Source organism: Hyperolius riggenbachi, chromosome 7 (genome assembly GCF_040937935.1).
Source record: "Hyperolius riggenbachi isolate aHypRig1 chromosome 7, aHypRig1.pri, whole genome shotgun sequence".
Classification (NCBI taxonomy): domain Eukaryota; kingdom Metazoa; phylum Chordata; class Amphibia; order Anura; family Hyperoliidae; genus Hyperolius; species Hyperolius riggenbachi.
The window spans coordinates 72,894,209-72,911,071 of record NC_090652.1 but is presented as its reverse complement, the minus strand read 5'-3'; the positions used below and the strand labels follow the sequence as shown (position 1 = coordinate 72,911,071).

The window sequence follows — 16,863 nt, the reverse complement described above, 5'->3', positions numbered from 1 at the left end:
ATCATTATTGAGCAGCACCCTGTCCCAGCGACACCTATAGCCCATCTCCCGCCTTTGCCCACCAGCCTCACCCAGTCTGACCAGCACCAGAGATGACACCCTTCTCTCCTATGTGCCCCCCCCAGCCACCACCTTTCTCACGGGCAGAGCAGCACCCAGTGCCAGAGACACCCATATTTCTTGTGTCCTCCAGCTTCCATAGCTTACTACAGCTAAACAGCACCCAGTGCCAATGACACCAGTCTCTGCCCTGTGTCCCCAGCCACCATCACCGATCACTACACAGCAGAGCAGCACCCACTGCCAGTGACACCAGTCTCTGCCCTGTGTCCCCAGCCACCATCACCGATCACTACACAGCAGAGCAGCACCCACTGCCAGTGATACCAGTCTCTGCCCTGTGTCTTCAGTCACCATCACTACACAGCAGAGCAGCCCCCACTGCCAGTGACACCAGTTTCTGCCCTGTGTCTTCAGTCACCATCACTACACAGCAGAGCAGCACCCACTGCCAGTGACACCAGTCTCTGCCCCGTGTCTTCAGTCACCATCACTACACAGCAGAGCAGCACCCACTGCCAGTGAAACCAGTCTCTGCCCTGTGTCTTCAGTCACCATCACTACACAGCAGAGCAGCACCCACTGCCAGTGATACCAGTCTCTGCCCTGTGTCTTCAGTCACCATCACTACACAGCAGAGCAGCACCCACTGCCAGTGACACCAGTCTCTGCCCTGTGTCTTCAGTCACCATCACTAAACAGCAGAGCAGCACCCACTGCCAGTGACACCAGTCTCTTCCCTGTGTCTTCAGTCACCATCACTACACAGCAGAGCAGCACCCACTGCCAGTGACACCAGTCTCTGCCCTGTGTCCCCAGCCACCATCACCGATCACTACACAGCAGAGCAGCACCCACTGCCAGTGATACCAGTCTCTGCCCTGTGTCTTCAGTCACCATCACTACACAGCAGAGCAGCCCCCACTGCCAGTGACACCAGTTTCTGCCCTGTGTCTTCAGTCACCATCACTACACAGCAGAGCAGCACCCACTGCCAGTGACACCAGTCTCTGCCCCGTGTCTTCAGTCACCATCACTACACAGCAGAGCAGCACCCACTGCCAGTGAAACCAGTCTCTGCCCTGTGTCTTCAGTCACCATCACTACACAGCAGAGCAGCACCCACTGCCAGTGATACCAGTCTCTGCCCTGTGTCTTCAGTCACCATCACTACACAGCAGAGCAGCACCCACTGCCAGTGACACCAGTCTCTGCCCCGTGTCTTCAGTCACCATCACTACACAGCAGAGCAGCACCCACTGCCAGTGACACCAGTCTCTGCCCGTGTTGGATGTGTTGTGGCTGGATAGTGTAATGGTTAAGGGCTCTGCCTCTGACAAACAGGACCTGGGTTCGAAGCTCGGCTCTGCCTGTTCAGTAAGCCAGCACCTATTCAGTAGGAGACCTTAGGCAAGTCTCTCTAACACTGCTACTGCCTATAGAGCATGCCCTAGTGGCTGCAGCTCTGGCGCTTTGAGGCTGCCAGGAGAAAAACACAATATAAATGTTATTTGTCTTGTCTTGTGTCACCATCACCGATCACTACACAGCAGATCACCATCACCGATTACTACACAGCAGAGCAGCACCCACTGCCAGTGACACCCATTACTCCACTGTTTCTCCAAACCACCATCACAAATCACTACACAGAAGAGCAGCATCCAATCACACCCATCACTCTACTGTGTCTCCCAACCACCATGTGCCACCCTGGATGAGCAGCACCCAGTATCAGTGACACCCATCACTCATTTGTCATCTAGCCACCATCATTCACCCTAGTAGTGAAGCACCCAGTGTAGGTAGCAATGCCATCTCCCCTGTGTCCCCCCAGGCACCATCACTAACTTCAGAGCAGTACCTAGTGCCAGTAGTGACACCCATCTCTCCAATGTGTCTCCCAGCCACCATGTGTCACCCTGGAAGAGCAGCATTTAGTGTCAGTGACACCCATCACTCATTTGTCATCTAGCCACCATCATTCACCCTAGTAGTGAAGCACCCAGTGTAGGTAGCAATGCCATCTCCCCTGTGTCCCCCCAGGCACCATCACTAACTTCAGAGCAGTACCTAGTGCCAGTAGTGACACCCATCTCTCCAATGTGTCTCCCAGCCACCATGTGTCACCCTGGAAGAGCAGCATTTAGTGTCAGTGACACCCATCATCCCCATGTCTGCCAGCCACAGTCACTCACACTGACAGAGCTGCACCCAGTGTCAGTGACACCCATGTCTCCCTTGTGTCCCCAAGCCTCCATCATTCACCTTGGAAATAAAGCACCCAGTGTAGGTAGTAATACCACTCACCCTGTCCAGCAGCACCCAGTGTCAGTGACACTCATCCTCTCTCTATACCCCTCCAGCCACCAGCACCCACCCCGTCCCAGCAGCACCCACTGTCACTGACACCCATCCTCTCTCTGTACCCCTCCAGCAACCAGTACCCATCCTGGCCCAGCAGCACCCACTGCCAGTGACACCCATCCTCCCTCTGTACCCCTCCAGCAACCAGCACCCACCCTGGCCCAGCAGCACCCACTGCAAGTGCCACCCATTCTCTCTCTGAACCCCTCCAGCAACCAGCACCCACCCTGGCCCAGCAGCACCCACTGCCAGTGACACCCATCCTCTCTCCGCACCCCTCCAGCCATCAGCACTCACCCTGGCCCAGCAGCACCCAGGGTAGGCAGCAGTTCATCTCTGCGTGGTGTTGGTGAGATGCTCTGAGCTGAGAGGACACCCAGTTTTAGTGTTTAATTCCTGATGATTGCAACACCGAGTGACATATGAGACACTTCTGCTAATTTGTAATTGGGATCTATTCACACTGCTGGAGAGCCGAGGTCTTGTTGTCACTGTCACCTCTGCAGAGAATGGGTCATAAGCGTCCACCCCACCACATCCTGTATGTAAATGTCCATAAATAGATATAAATATAGTCGTATGCCAGCGCGTGGAGGAACAGAGAGTTGCCACCGCTGACTAGAATGTGACTAACAACATTAGGGGCAGCCGAGAATTCATTCTTACTATTAATAAAGTAAATAATTGTTAGTTAAAATGTTGGTTGAAATATAATAGAAAACAGTGCACGGGGGTTCCCACAAACACACAGCAAAATACAACATTTTAGGAGAAAAGTATTATATAGCGTATTTTTTGGACTATAAGATGCTCTTGACCATGAGATGCACCCAGGGCCGGCTCTAGACTTTTTGCTGTCTGAGGCAAACTTGTGAGGATGCGCCCCTCCCTACCTCCCAATTTGGAATGATCACACAGCCCCCGACAATTTACTCTGCTTCATTTGATGTTCCCACATGACATGCTGCAGCTCCACACAATAGCACAGTGGCTGGCTGTGAGTCTGTGACAAACAACCTGCTCACCCTCAGCCACTCCATTCCTCCTCAGGAAGGTACACACAGTACAAAAACGCTGCCCCTGTAATCTCCGCGCCTGATGCAAATGTTTCACCTTGCTTCATGAGAAAACTGGCCCTGGACGCACCTAGGATTAGAGGACAAAACCAGGGGAAAAATATATGCTAAACCTGGTGCATCCATGGGGAAGCAGCATCTTGTAGATTATGCCCCCTTGTACCTCATGTGTCTCCCTGTGTCCTCCTCTGTCTCCCTTGTGTCCTCCTCTGTCTCCCTTGTGTCCTCCTGTGTCCCCATGTGTCTGCCTCTGTCCTCCTTGTGTCCTCCTCTATGCCCCTTTGTTTCCTTCTGTGTCCTCCGTTTGTCCCCCTGTGTCCTCCTCTGCATGGCCAGGGAACAGGGAGTCCCGGACACTGCGGTGGGTTGGAGGTGCGTATTGGCAGGCGTTCACAACTCCCTGTATTTCTACTATAAGATGCAGTGACTTTTTCCCCAGTGAGTGAGTCTTATAGTCCAAAAAATACAGTAAAAATTATTTGTCTTGTCTAAGTATCTCACTTATTTTCACCTCAGGTTCACGTTAATCTATTAGGTAGTGTAACAAAACCAGCACATTGTAACCAAAACTTTGTGTGCAAAAAAACGCCTTATATATGCAGACCAGGAACTATAATAGGCCTATCTGCAATTCATTTTTTCTCCTGAGTTTTCTCCTAGGAGATAATTTTTATATTATATTTAAAATCTGAAAAAGTACCCAAAAATTGTTGAAAAAGTACTATCCAAATTATTCTGAGTATTTTCTTACTTGGTGGTTTAAAAGGCATTTTATGACAAGGGCCCATATGCAATTCACTTTTTCTCCTGAGTTTTCTCCTAGGAGATAATTTGCCATCTTCTATTTAAAATTACCTTTCAGAACTTTGCAATTAAAAAGTACCAAAAAGTCGTTTAAAAAAAAAAGTACTGTCAAGATTATTTTGAGTGTTTTCTTGCTTCTCGTGGTTCAAAATGAATTTTATGACGAGTTGTAAAAATATCACCTACCACAAAACTCCGGAGAAAAAGTGAATTGCATATGAGCCAAGGTGTGAAAATATCACCTAGGAGAAAACTCCGGAGAAAACACGAATTGCACATGGGCCATCTTTTGCTTAGAAATTGTAACGATTGGTGTAGCAACACAGACGTCTGATTATTGTGTGATCTGCAGAATCACCAATAATACAGACTCTATACCTGATTATGTGGTGATCTGCAGTATCACCAATAATACAGACTCTATACCTGATTATGTGGTGATCTGCAGTATCACCAACAAGTATAGAAGACAGATATACTGAAGTGAGTGGTGTTTGGTGCAACAGTAAGTAGTTAGATAGACCCCACCAGAGGAGCTGGAAGGTACTATCTGCAATAGTAACTGAATAGTTTGACTAGACCCCACCAGAGGAGCTGGAAGGTACTATCTGCAATAGTAACTGAATAGTTTGACTAGACCTCACCAGAGGAGCTGGAAGGTACTATCTGCAATAGTAACTGAATAGTTTGGCTAGACCTCACCAGAGGAGCTGGAAGGTACTATCTGCAATAGTAACTGAATAGTTTGGCTAGACTTCACCAGAGGAGCTGGTGAGTACTATCAGAGCACCTCTCCAGTGACAAGGGCTCACTGGAGAGTAGAATGGTCAGACAGGCAAAGATCGGCAACAGAGAGGCTGGAACAATACAGAATCGGCAGGCAAGAGAGTAGTAATATTTCAGGCAAGGTTCAGCAACAGAGTCAGATAGCCAGAAGTACAGAATCGTAAGCAAGATCAAGGTCAGGGATAAGCCAGAGCAGCCTCGGACAGGCCCACCGAACCACCGATGGTCCCATCGGTGGGCCCCGGCCGTCCCGCCTCCTGGGGGCCCCAGTGCTAAAAAGGAGGGGGGCTAAGCGCAGGAAGGGGGGACATTGTGCACAGATCGGCGGGGAGGGGCGGAAGCCTCCCCCCCTCCCTCACCTAGGGGCCCCCCTTCCGCGCTCCCCCCCCTCTCCAGAATTGCAGCCAGCGGGGAAGAATCACTTAACGGCATGATTTACGGAGATGAGATCCGTAGCTCTGCGTGCCGCTGGCTGGTCTGCTCTGGTTCCTGAACTGACTGTCCAATCACGCTCTCGCAGGAAGTACTGCGAGAGCGTGATTGGACAGTCAGTTCAGGAAGCAGAGAGCAGACCAGCCAGCGGCACGCAGAGCTACGGATCTCATCTCCGTCATGCTGGTAAGTGATTATTTGCCGCTGGCTGCAATTCTGGAGCGGGGGCCCCTAGGTGAGGGAGGGGGGTTTCTGGTCACTGCTGCCCACATTATGATTTTCTGGTGTCTGCTGCCCACATTATGATTTTCTGGTGCCTGCTGCCCACATTACGATTTTCTGGTGTCTGCTGCCCACATTACGATTTTCAGGTGTCTGCTGCCCACATTGCGATTTTCAGGTGTCTGCTGCCCACATTACGATTTTCAGGTGTCTGCTGCCCACATTACGATTTTCAGGTGTCTGCTGCCCACATTGCGATTTTCAGGTGTCTGCTGCCCACATTACGATTTTCAGGTGTCTGCTGCCCACATTGCGATTTTCAGGTGTCTGCTGCCCACATTATGATTTTCTGGTGTCTGCTGCCCACATTGCGATTTTCAGGTGCCTGCTGCCCACATTACGATTTTCAGGTGTCTGCTGCCCACATTGCGATTTTCAGGTGTCTGCTGCCCACATTACGATTTTCAGGTGTCTGCTGCCCACATTGCGATTTTCAGGTGTCTGCTGCCCACATTACGATTTTCAGGTGTCTGCTGCCCACATTGCGATTTTCAGGTGTCTGCTGCCCACATTGCGATTTTCAGGTGTCTGCTGCCCACATTACGATTTTCTGGTGTCTGCTGCCCACAGTACGATTTTCTGGTCACTGCTGCCTACATTGCGATTTTCTGGTGTCTGCTGCCCACATTACGATTTTCTGGTCACTGCTGCCTACATTGCGATTTTCTGGTGTCTGCTGCCCACATTACGATTTTCTGGTGACTGCTGCCCACATTGTGATTTTCTGGTGACTGCTGCCCACATTACGATTTTCTGGTCACTGCTGCCTACATTGCGATTTTCTGGTGTCTGCTGCCCACATTACGATTTTCAGGTGTCTGCTGCCCACATTACGCTTTTCTGGTGACTGCTGCCCACATTGCGATTTTCAGGTGTCTGCTGCCCACATTACGATTTTCTGGTGTCTGCTGCCCACAGTACGATTTTCTGGTCACTGCTGCCCACATTGCGATTTTCAGGTGTCTGCTGCCCACATTACGATTTTCTGGTCACTGCTGCCCACTTTTGGGGGGGGGGGTATCTGGCACCAACCTGATTGCATTTTGGGGGGTATCTGCCGCCAATCTGATTGCATTTTGTGGGGGTATCAGCCGCCAACCTGATTGCATTTTGTCGGAAAATCTGCTGCGATTTGACTACTTGATGAATTATCATGAGGCATGTAACTACTTGAATATTTTATCTAAAATGTATCTGGTCGGACCTAATCTCTGTGAATAACACCGCTACTTATGTTGTGTTTTTTTTTTTTTTTTTAAGTCTGCCCATGACTCATCGTGACCACGCCGATGTTCCAGTGCGTGGTGACACCCATTTACTTTCGCTGCGGCGCGCTGCGGCGCGCCGCATGTGGACATATCCCTATTGGAGACTGTCCTCAGAAGTGCTCACAATCTTTTCCCTACCATAAACTCATGCAAAATTTCTAGAGTACATGTGTATGTGAGCCCAAAATGGGGGGGGCTTAGTGTCCCAGTCCGACCCTGAGCCAGAGTCATACACAGGTATCAACAGTAATAATAATAACAATAGTCCTAGTCTTGTGTGAAATCCCTGGTTTCCTCCAAGATCAAAGCACACCGGATACTGTCTAAGGTCTGAGCGCTAACACTGACGTATTTGCAACAGCAGACAGATTGCGAGTGACAAGAGAAGGCTTTTGAAGCAGAGAGGAGAGCTCACAGCCGCGCCCATCTCCAAACAGCCAATCCGGGCGCCGTGCGTCTCCCCTGACGTCAGCCGACCGGCAGGTCAGCTGACACGCCTTCTCCCAGCATAAAGGTCCTGTCTCCGCAGCGACCCTATGAGCAAAAGACAGTCCCGTCCTCGGCGTGCTAGACGCCGGCGGAACGGATGAGGCCTCAGAGCGGATGTGGCCACGCACTTGTGCAGGCTCAGAAAATGCCAACCTGGCAAGGTCGTCATCTCCAAAGGAGGGGACTCCGGGACACTAGAGCTGCGGCCAGGGACATATCGGCTGCCAGGGGCTGGAGGAAGCCCTGGGTAAGTAGATCTTTTTTTTTTTCTTTTTAATTTCCTAGGACCTGTTCTTTAAAGGGGCACTATGGCGAAAAATTGTAAAATTTAAAATATGTGCAAACATAGACAAATAAGAAGTACGTATTTTTTCCAGAGTAAAATGAGCCATAAATTACTTTTCTCCTATGTCGCTGTCACTTACAGTAGGTATTAGAAATCTGACAGATCCAACAGGTTTTGGACTAGCCCCAGGGCCGGCCCGCCCATGAGGCGGGGTGAGGCGGGTTCCTCAGGCGGCAGAAAGTGGAGGGGCGGCACCAGATGACGTGGCTGTGATAGCGGGGGGGGGGGGGGAGCCAGAGCCGCGATGAGGGCAGCCCGACCTCTCCCTCCCTCTCCCTCCCTCTCCCCGGGCCGCTCTTCATGCTCCCCCCTCGGACTGTAGGCAGCAGAGTTAGCGCGCAGGGAAGCGCTGCTGTACACAGCTGTTACTCACCTCCCTGGATCCGATCGCCGCTCCCGCCCTGCTGGTCTCCTCTCTGCCTAGCCGGCTGATACACACGCGGCTGCTTCCTGTGTAAACAGGAAGCAGCGTGTGTATCAGCAGCGGCTACATTGCAGAGAGGAGACCAGCAGGGCTGGAGCGACGATCGGATCCAGGGAGGTGAGTAACAGCTGTGTACAGCAGCGCTTCCCTGCGCGCTAACTCTGCTGCCTACAGTCCGAGGGGGGACCATGGAGAGCGGCCCGGGGAGAGGGAGAGGTCGGGCTGCCCTCACCGCGGCTCCGGCTCCCCCCTCCGCCATTATGAGGGGGCACCTACCTACTTAACCTATACTGGGCAAGCTACCTATCTATCCTATACTGGGGGGCACCTACCTAATCTAACCTATACTGGGGGAAGCTACCTAACTATCCTATACTGGGGGGCACCTACCTAATCTAACCTGTACTGGGGGCAGCTACCTATCTATCCTATACTGGGGGGCACCTACCTAATCTAACCTGTACTGGGGGCAGCTACCTATCTATCCTATACTGGGGGGCACCTACCTAATCTAACCTATACTGGGGGCCAGCTACCTATCTCTCCTATACTGGGGGGCAGCTACCTATCTAACCTATACTGGGGGGCAGCTACCTATCTAACCTATACTGGGGGGCAGCTACCTATCTAACCTATACTGGGGGGCAGCTACCTATCTAACCTATACTGGGGGGCAGCTACCTATCTAACCTATGCTGGGGGGCAGCTACCTATCTATCCTATACTGGGGGGCAGCTACCTATCTAACCTATACTGGGGGGCAGCTACCTATCTAACCTACACTGGGGGGCAGCTACCTATCTAACCTATGCTGGGGGGCAGCTACCTATCTATCCTATACTGGGGGGCACCTACCTAATCTAACCTGTACTGGGGGCAGCTACCTATCTATCCTATACTGGGGGGGCCTACCTAATCTAAGCTGTACTGGGGGGCAGCTACCTATCTAACCTATACTGGGGGGCAGCTACCTATCTAACCTATACTGGGGGCAGCTACCTATCTATCCTATACTGGGGGGCACCTACCTAATCTAACCTGTACTGGGGGCAGCTACCTATCTATCCTATACTGGGGGGCACCTACCTAATCTAACCTGTACTGGGGGGCAGCTACCTATCTAACCTATACTGGGGGGCAGCTACCTATCTAACCTATACTGGGGGGCAGCTACCTATCTAACCTATGCTGGGGGGCAGCTACCTGTCTAACCTATGCTGGGGCAGCTACCTATCTAATCTATACTGGGGGCACCTACCTAATCTAACCTGTACTGGGGGCACCTACCTAATCTAACCTATACTGAAGGGCAGCAACCTAATCTAACCTATACTGGGGGGAAGATACCTATCTAACCTATACTGGGGGCACTTATCTAACCTGTATTGGGGGCACCTACCTACCTAGCCTATAAAGGTGGCAACTATACTGGCTACCTATACTGGGGGCACCTACCTAACTAACCTATACTGGGGGTACCTACCTATCTAACCTATGCTGGGGGCAACTATACTGGCTACCTATATTGGAGGCACCTACCTAGCTAACCTGTACTGGGGGCACCTACTTATCTAACTTATACCGGGGCGGGGGGGTGCCTGCCTATCTAACATATACTGGGGGCAACTATACTGGCTACCTATACTGGAGGCAACTACCTGGCTAACCTATACTGGGGGCAACTTTACTGGCTCACCCATGCCTGGCCACCTATACTCGGGGGGGGGGACCTATAGCTGGCTACCTATACCGGGGAGGGGCGCTATTTTTACACCCTCGCCCTGGGTGCATTTTAGCCTAGAAACTGCACTGTTGCCGCCGGCCTCCGAGTCCGACGACTCCGAGCTCTGCAGCCTCTCCTGTCTCCTCCAAGGCTGCACGCTGGTGACGCTGCCTAGTGCCTAAGCCTGCTGATTTGATGGCAGCGGCTGCCGCCCGCTCTGCTGCCCTGGCTGCGGCTGATTGTCATGGTCAGTCACTGAGCAGCGAGCGCCGCCGACGTGACCGTGACGATGATGATGATGAGGCTGGCTGGCTGCCGCCGGCCACCGCTCACTGGCCCAGCGCGAGATCCCTCAGATCCGAGATGGAGCATGCCTGCCGCAGACCACAGCCGTCTCTCCCCTGCCAGTGCAGGATGCGTGCTGGATGCGGATGACCGCCCTTCGCCGCCGCCAGACCCGGAGGGAGACCCAATCCCTGGTGAGTCAGTCACTCACTTTGCTGCGTCACTCAGGCTTTCCTTCACGGACACGGTCGGTTGTGTGGGGGATGTAATGTTATGTAGAAATATTGGGGGGGCACCTTTACGATCTTTGCCTCAGGCAGCAGAAAGTCTAGGACCGGCCCTGACTAGCCCATCTCTTCATAGAGGATTCTCAGCAAGGCTTTTATTTTTTATAAAGATACACAGTTTTCGGCAGTTAGATAGAGCAACTGCCATTCACTAAGTGCTTTTGAAAATAAAAAAATCCCGGAGAATCCACCATGAAAAGATGGCCTAGTCCAAACCTGTCACTTCTGTCAGATTTCTACTACCTACTGTAAGTGACAGCAACATAGGAGAAAAGTAATTTATGGCTCATTTTACTCTGGAAAAAATGTATTTCTTATTTGTTTATGTTTGCACATATTTTAAAGAGACTCCGTAACAAAAATTGCATCCTGTTTTTTATCATCCTACAAGTTCCAAAAGCTTTTCTAATGTGTTCTGGCTTACTGCAGCACGTTCTACTATCACCATCTCTGTAATAAATCAACTTATCTCTCTTTTGTCAGACTTGTCAGCCTGTGTCTGGAAGGCTGCCAAGTTCTTCAGTGTTGTGGTTCTGTGATGCATCTACCCCCTCCAGGCCCCTCTCTGCACACTGCCTGTGTATTATTTAGATTAGGGAAGCTTCTCTCTTCTCTCTTATCTTTTACAAGCTGGATAAATCCTCCTCTGAGCTGGCTGGGCTTTCACATACTGAGGAATTACATACGGGCAGAGCTGTCTGCACTCTGCAGGAAGAAACAGCCTGACACTTCAGTGGAAGATAGCTGCAGGGGGAAAGAAACACACAAATGATCTCTTGAGATTCAAAAGGAAGGCTGTATACAGCCTGCTTGTGTATGGATGTATTTTCTATGTGTGGACATACTGTACATCAACCTACTTCCTGTTTTGGTGGCCATTTTGTTTGTTTATAAACAAACTTTTAAAAACTGTTTTTAACCACTTTTAATGCGGCGGGGAGCGGCGAAATTGTGACAGAGGGTAATAGGAGATGTCCCCTAACCCTAACGCACTGGTATGTTTACTTTTGTGCGATTTTAACAATACAGATTCTCTTTAAATTTTACAATTTTTCGCTATAGTGTCCTTTTAAGTAAAAAACAAAAATCTCTAAGGTTACAATTAGGTTTCAGATCGGCACGAGTCACCTGACAGGACTCCACAGGCTTTTGGCTATTGATTTGAGATGCATTTCATCAAATCTTTTCTCATTCAGAATCTGCATTTTCATGTTGGATTGTTAAAACCGGAACTTGCTGAAAAAAAAGTGTTATTGTTGTGAAACTTGAAGCTAAAGTTTTGGTGGAAATGCAGCTATTATTAGTTCATCCTCTGATTCAGTCTACTTGTCACTAACTAAAGAATGTTAAAGGACACCCGAGGTGCAAATAAACTAATGAAATAAGATATCTGTATCTATAATAATAATGTATCTTTCCTCCTTCTCCTAAAAATGACTTTTTAAGATATTCCACAGTTTTAATTTATACTAGCTGATGATTCGGCATTGCCCAGGTATGTATTTGGCTGGTGTTGGCTCTGCCCACTTTTTCTAACCCTAACGCACAAACACTCAATGACCAAGTTTGTGAGCTTTGGGGTGTTTGGTATCAATGATTTGTATAGTCCCATAGAAAATTAACAAATCAGATTGGCGGTTTGTGACTCTGCCCCTTTCCAGCATTTGAACCCCAGTCACCCAATGACCAACTGTAGCAGGTTTGAGGCATCTGCTATTAAGAATGTAAAAATGGCAGCAATTTAAATATTCCCCTTTAAAATCAACAGGTGAATTTTGATTGGTCACTATAGGCTCCACCCACTTCCCTGAATATTAATCTCAGTCACCCAGTGACCATCTGAGCAAAGTTTGATAACCCTATCATTAACAGTGTAAGAAGGCCTGCAGTTTATATTTTCCCAGTGAAATTTGTTTTTGGCTCTGCCCACTTTCTGTAACCTGGACACACAGTCACTCAATGACCAAGTTTGTGAGCTTTGGAGTCCTTGGCATCAATTTGCGTTTTTCCAGTGAAATGAAACAAATCTGATTGGCTGTTTGTGGCTCCACACCTTTTCTTAATTTGAACCCCAGTTGCCCAATGACCAACTGTACCAGGTTTGAGACCTCTGCCATTAACAGTGTAAGAATGACAACAGTTTAAATATTCCCCTTGAAAATCAATAGGTGACTTTTGATTGGCTGTTGTAGGCTCCACCCATTTTCCTGAATTTAATCCCAGTCACCCAGTGACCAACTGTGCAAAGTTTGAGAACCCTGCCATTGACAGTGTAAGAATGGCTGCAGTTTACATTTTCCCAGTAAAATTTGTTTTTGGCTCCGCCTACTTTTTTTTACCCTGGACAGACAGTCACTCAATGACCAAGTTTGTGAGCTTTCAAGTTCTTGGCATCAAAAATGTGTGAATGGAAGCAGTTTATCCACCAAGGAAATCTTGGTGGATAAACCTGTGCTTCAAACCTGGTGGAACAGACCCTACTCCAAAAATAAATTCTTGCTTAGCTGAGCTACAGGCATGGATGAATGATAACTGGTTGAAACTGAATGCTGACAAAACTGAGGTCCTTGTTGTCCATAACCAGCACTCGGCATCAAAACAGCTCTATCCTAAGTCAACACCAATCAGAATAGGGAATTCAGACATAAACAGCTCCAGCATTGTGCGCAGCCTTGGTGTGCTAATCGATGTGGAACTGAGTTTCAGAAACTAAATTTCATCCGTAGTCAAATCTTCCTACTTTAATCTGAAGAACATTGCAAAGATTAAACATCTGATTCCCCCAGAGGATGTTCCAACCTTAGTTCATGCCTTCATCACATCACGGCTGGACTACTGCAATGCCCTTTATGCTGACCTCCCCGAAAAGGACCTGCGTCGCCTGCAATTAGTGCAGAATGCTGCTGCCAGATTGCTAACAAACCAGCCTCGCCACTGTCACATTACACCGATCGTTCGCTCACTGCACTGGAAACCAGTAGAATGGAGAATACTCTTCAAGATTGGACTGCTGACATTCAAATCCCTGCACAATCTGGGACCTGGATACATGAACTTACTGAAGCTGCACCACACCTCTCACAACCTCAGATCAGCAAGTTCTATAAACTTGGTCACTCCCTGAGTGCACCTCAAAAAATCTGGAGATAGAGCCTTCTGTCATGCTGCCCCTACTCTTTGGAACTCCCTGTCACACCCAGTAAGGACAGCACCATCCCTGGAGTTATTTAAATCCAGACTGAAAAGCAGGGATGCTCGGATACCACTTTTCACTATCTGGAACTAATTCGGATATCCAGATATCAGATCCATGTCGGATATCCGAATTTGACATTTTTATACCAGAACTGAATTCGGGTATCCGACCCCATTCGGATATCCAAATTGAAAACCGGAAATGGTCTTTTCAAGGCTTCTTATCCATTTTAGAAGCTAAAAACATACTACCACCTCCACTCTCTCTCTCTCGTCTTGCAGGGATTTTTAGTATGTCAAAAGCAAGCTCACATACCTTGGCCAGGAATCGAACCGCATGGAGGGCAGCTATGCTCACCACTATACCACCAACCCCACACACAGCAAAGGACAGCACTTTGAAGTCTGGAAGATTCCAGGGCAAGGGTGGGAAGGATGAAAAGCTAGGTGACCATGCAACCATTCCTGCTAACCTAAAGCTTACTTATAGACAGTCATATGAGACACATGCCGGGTGCAGGGCTGTGTGGTGAGTGATCCTATAGACAGTCATATGAGACACATGCTGGGTGCAGGGCTGTGTGGTGAGTCAACACATTGGCTTAAAGTGACTCTGTAACAAAAATTACAACATTTTTTTTACCATCCTACAAGTTCCTAAACCTATTCTAATCTGTTCTGGCTCACTGCAGCACTTTCTGCTATCACTATACTGTAATAAATCAATGTATCTTTCCCCTGTCAGACTTGTCGGCCTGTGTCTGGAAGGCTGCCAACTCTTCCGTGCTGGTCTGTTCCTCTATGCACACTCCAGTGTGTGTTTTATTTACATAAGCCAGCAGCTTCTCTGCTATCTTATCAGTGATAGAAGAGTGCTGGATAAAAATCCTCCTCTGTTAGGCTGTGAAAGTAGCTGGCTGACACATACTGAGGAATTACAAACACAGGCAAAGGCAGAGCTGTCTGCAGGAAGCCTGTCACTTCAGTGCATGAGAGAAGCAGGGGACAGAAGGTAAACACACAAATGAACTTTTGAGATTCAAAAGGAAAGCTGTATACAGCCTGCTTGTGTATGGATGTATTTTCTATGTGTGGACATACTGTACATCAACCTACTTCCTGTTTTGGTGGCCATTTTGTTTGTTTATAAACAAACTTTTTAAAACTGTTTTTGACTACTTTTAATGCGGCGGGGAGCGGCGAAATTGTGACAGAGGGTAATAGGAGATGTCCCCTAACGCACTGGTATGTTTACTTTTGTGCGATTTTAACAATACAGATTCTCTTTAAGACTTTACCAAATCCAATGCTCCAATATTATTATTATTATTTAGTATTTATATAGCGCCAACATATTACGCAGCGCTGTACAGTGTATATATATATCTTGTCACTAACTGTCCCTCAAAGGAGCTCACAATCTAATCCCTACCATTGCCATATGTCTATATTATGTAGTGTAAGTACTGTAGTCTAGGGCCAATTTTAGAGGGAGCCAATTAACTTATCTGTATGTTTTTGGAATGTGGGAGGAAACCGGAGTGCCCAGAGGAAACCCATGCAGACACGGAGAGAACATACAAACTCTTTGCAGACAGTGCCCTGGCTGGGATTCGAACCAGGGACCCAGCGCTGCAAGGCGAGAGAGCTAACCACTATGCCACCATGCTGTCCATGGGGAATATGGGGAAGCTTCTCTGTTTGCTTTTTTTTTGTTTTGTTTTTAAGAGTGGTGTCACAGTTGACTCATCTCTTCAACCACAATAAAAGCCCAGGATTAGTCTTAGCTACCGTAATATCTATGTTACGGCAGGGCACTTATTACACTTTCTCTTACAGGGCTATGGAAACCGTTTTGCCCATGCGATAAAGTGAGGTGCGAAAATGAAATCATACCTAGCAGAGGATGGTTTTGCTCCTTTAACCTCTGGGTTATGGGCTCCACACACTCCTGTTGCACCACTCTGCAGTCTGCTTACATTTGTATACAATCGTCAAGTTTAAGAAGGGTACATTAGTTCTCTTCACAAAACACAAAGCCATCCCTGGGTGGGCTTGAACCAGCAACCTTTTGGTTAACAGAGGATGGTTTCAATCCATCAACCTCTCAGTTATGGGCCCAGCACACTTGCACTGCACCACTCTGCTGTCACACAGGGAATGCTTTGTTGTAGGTAAAAGTGGCATTAAACTTCTTGGAGCAGACTTACTTCCTCCCTCCAAAAGACACACATTCATCCCCATAAAATCAATTAGCAGCAACAACTAGTCTTCTTGGTAGCACAATTGGTTGGTGCATTTGGCTGTCAACTGAAAGGTTGGTGGTTCAAGCCCACCCAGGGATGGCTTTGTGTTTTGTGAAGGGAACTAATGTACCCTTCTTAAACTTGAAGATTGTATACTAATGTAAGCAGACTGCAGAGTGGTGCAGCAGGAGTGTGCTGGGACCATAACCCAGAGGTTGATGGATCAAAACCATCCTCTGCTAGGTATGTTTTCATTTTTGCACCTCGCTTTATTGCATGGGCCAAAACGGTTTCCATAGCCCTGTAAGAGAAAGTGTTATAAGGGCCCTGCCGTAACATAGATATTACGGTAGCTAAGACTAATCCTGGGCTTTTCATGTGGTTGAAGAGATCAGTGAACTGTGACACCACACCTAAAAAAAAAACAAAAAACAGCAACCAGAGAAGCTTCCCCATATTGGAGCATTGGATTTGGTAAAGTTTTAAGCCAATGTGTTGACTCACCACACAGCCCTGCACCCAGCATGTGTCTAGTATGACTGTCTATAAGTAAGCTTTAGGTTAGCAGGAATGGTTGCATGGCCACCTAGCTTTTCATCCTTCCCACCCTTGCCCTGGAATCTTCCAGCCCTGCAAGGAGAGAGTGGTGGTCCTCCTTTTTGCTATTGAACCTGTAATCCAGGTTCGGATATCTGGGAGAAATCCGCGGATATCCGGGTCGGTAGTGAAACTATCTGCAGATAGCTATCTGGATTTCTGTCCAACCACCTGGAATCCGGATCCAGCCGGATAG

General features: G+C 48.5%; 1 protein-coding gene across 1 annotated transcript in view; it reads right to left on the bottom strand.

The window, feature by feature from the left end:
- Positions 1-2,852, bottom strand: part of LOC137524331 (integrin alpha-M-like) — an 86,106-nt gene extending 83,254 nt beyond the window's left edge. Inside the window, exon 1 of the mRNA XM_068244072.1 lies at positions 2,725-2,852. Within this exon, the coding sequence (XP_068100173.1) occupies positions 2,725-2,761 (37 nt within the window). The 5' untranslated portion in view covers positions 2,762-2,852. The remainder of the gene's footprint in view (positions 1-2,724) is intronic.
- Between the last annotated feature and the right edge of the window lie 14,011 nt (positions 2,853-16,863).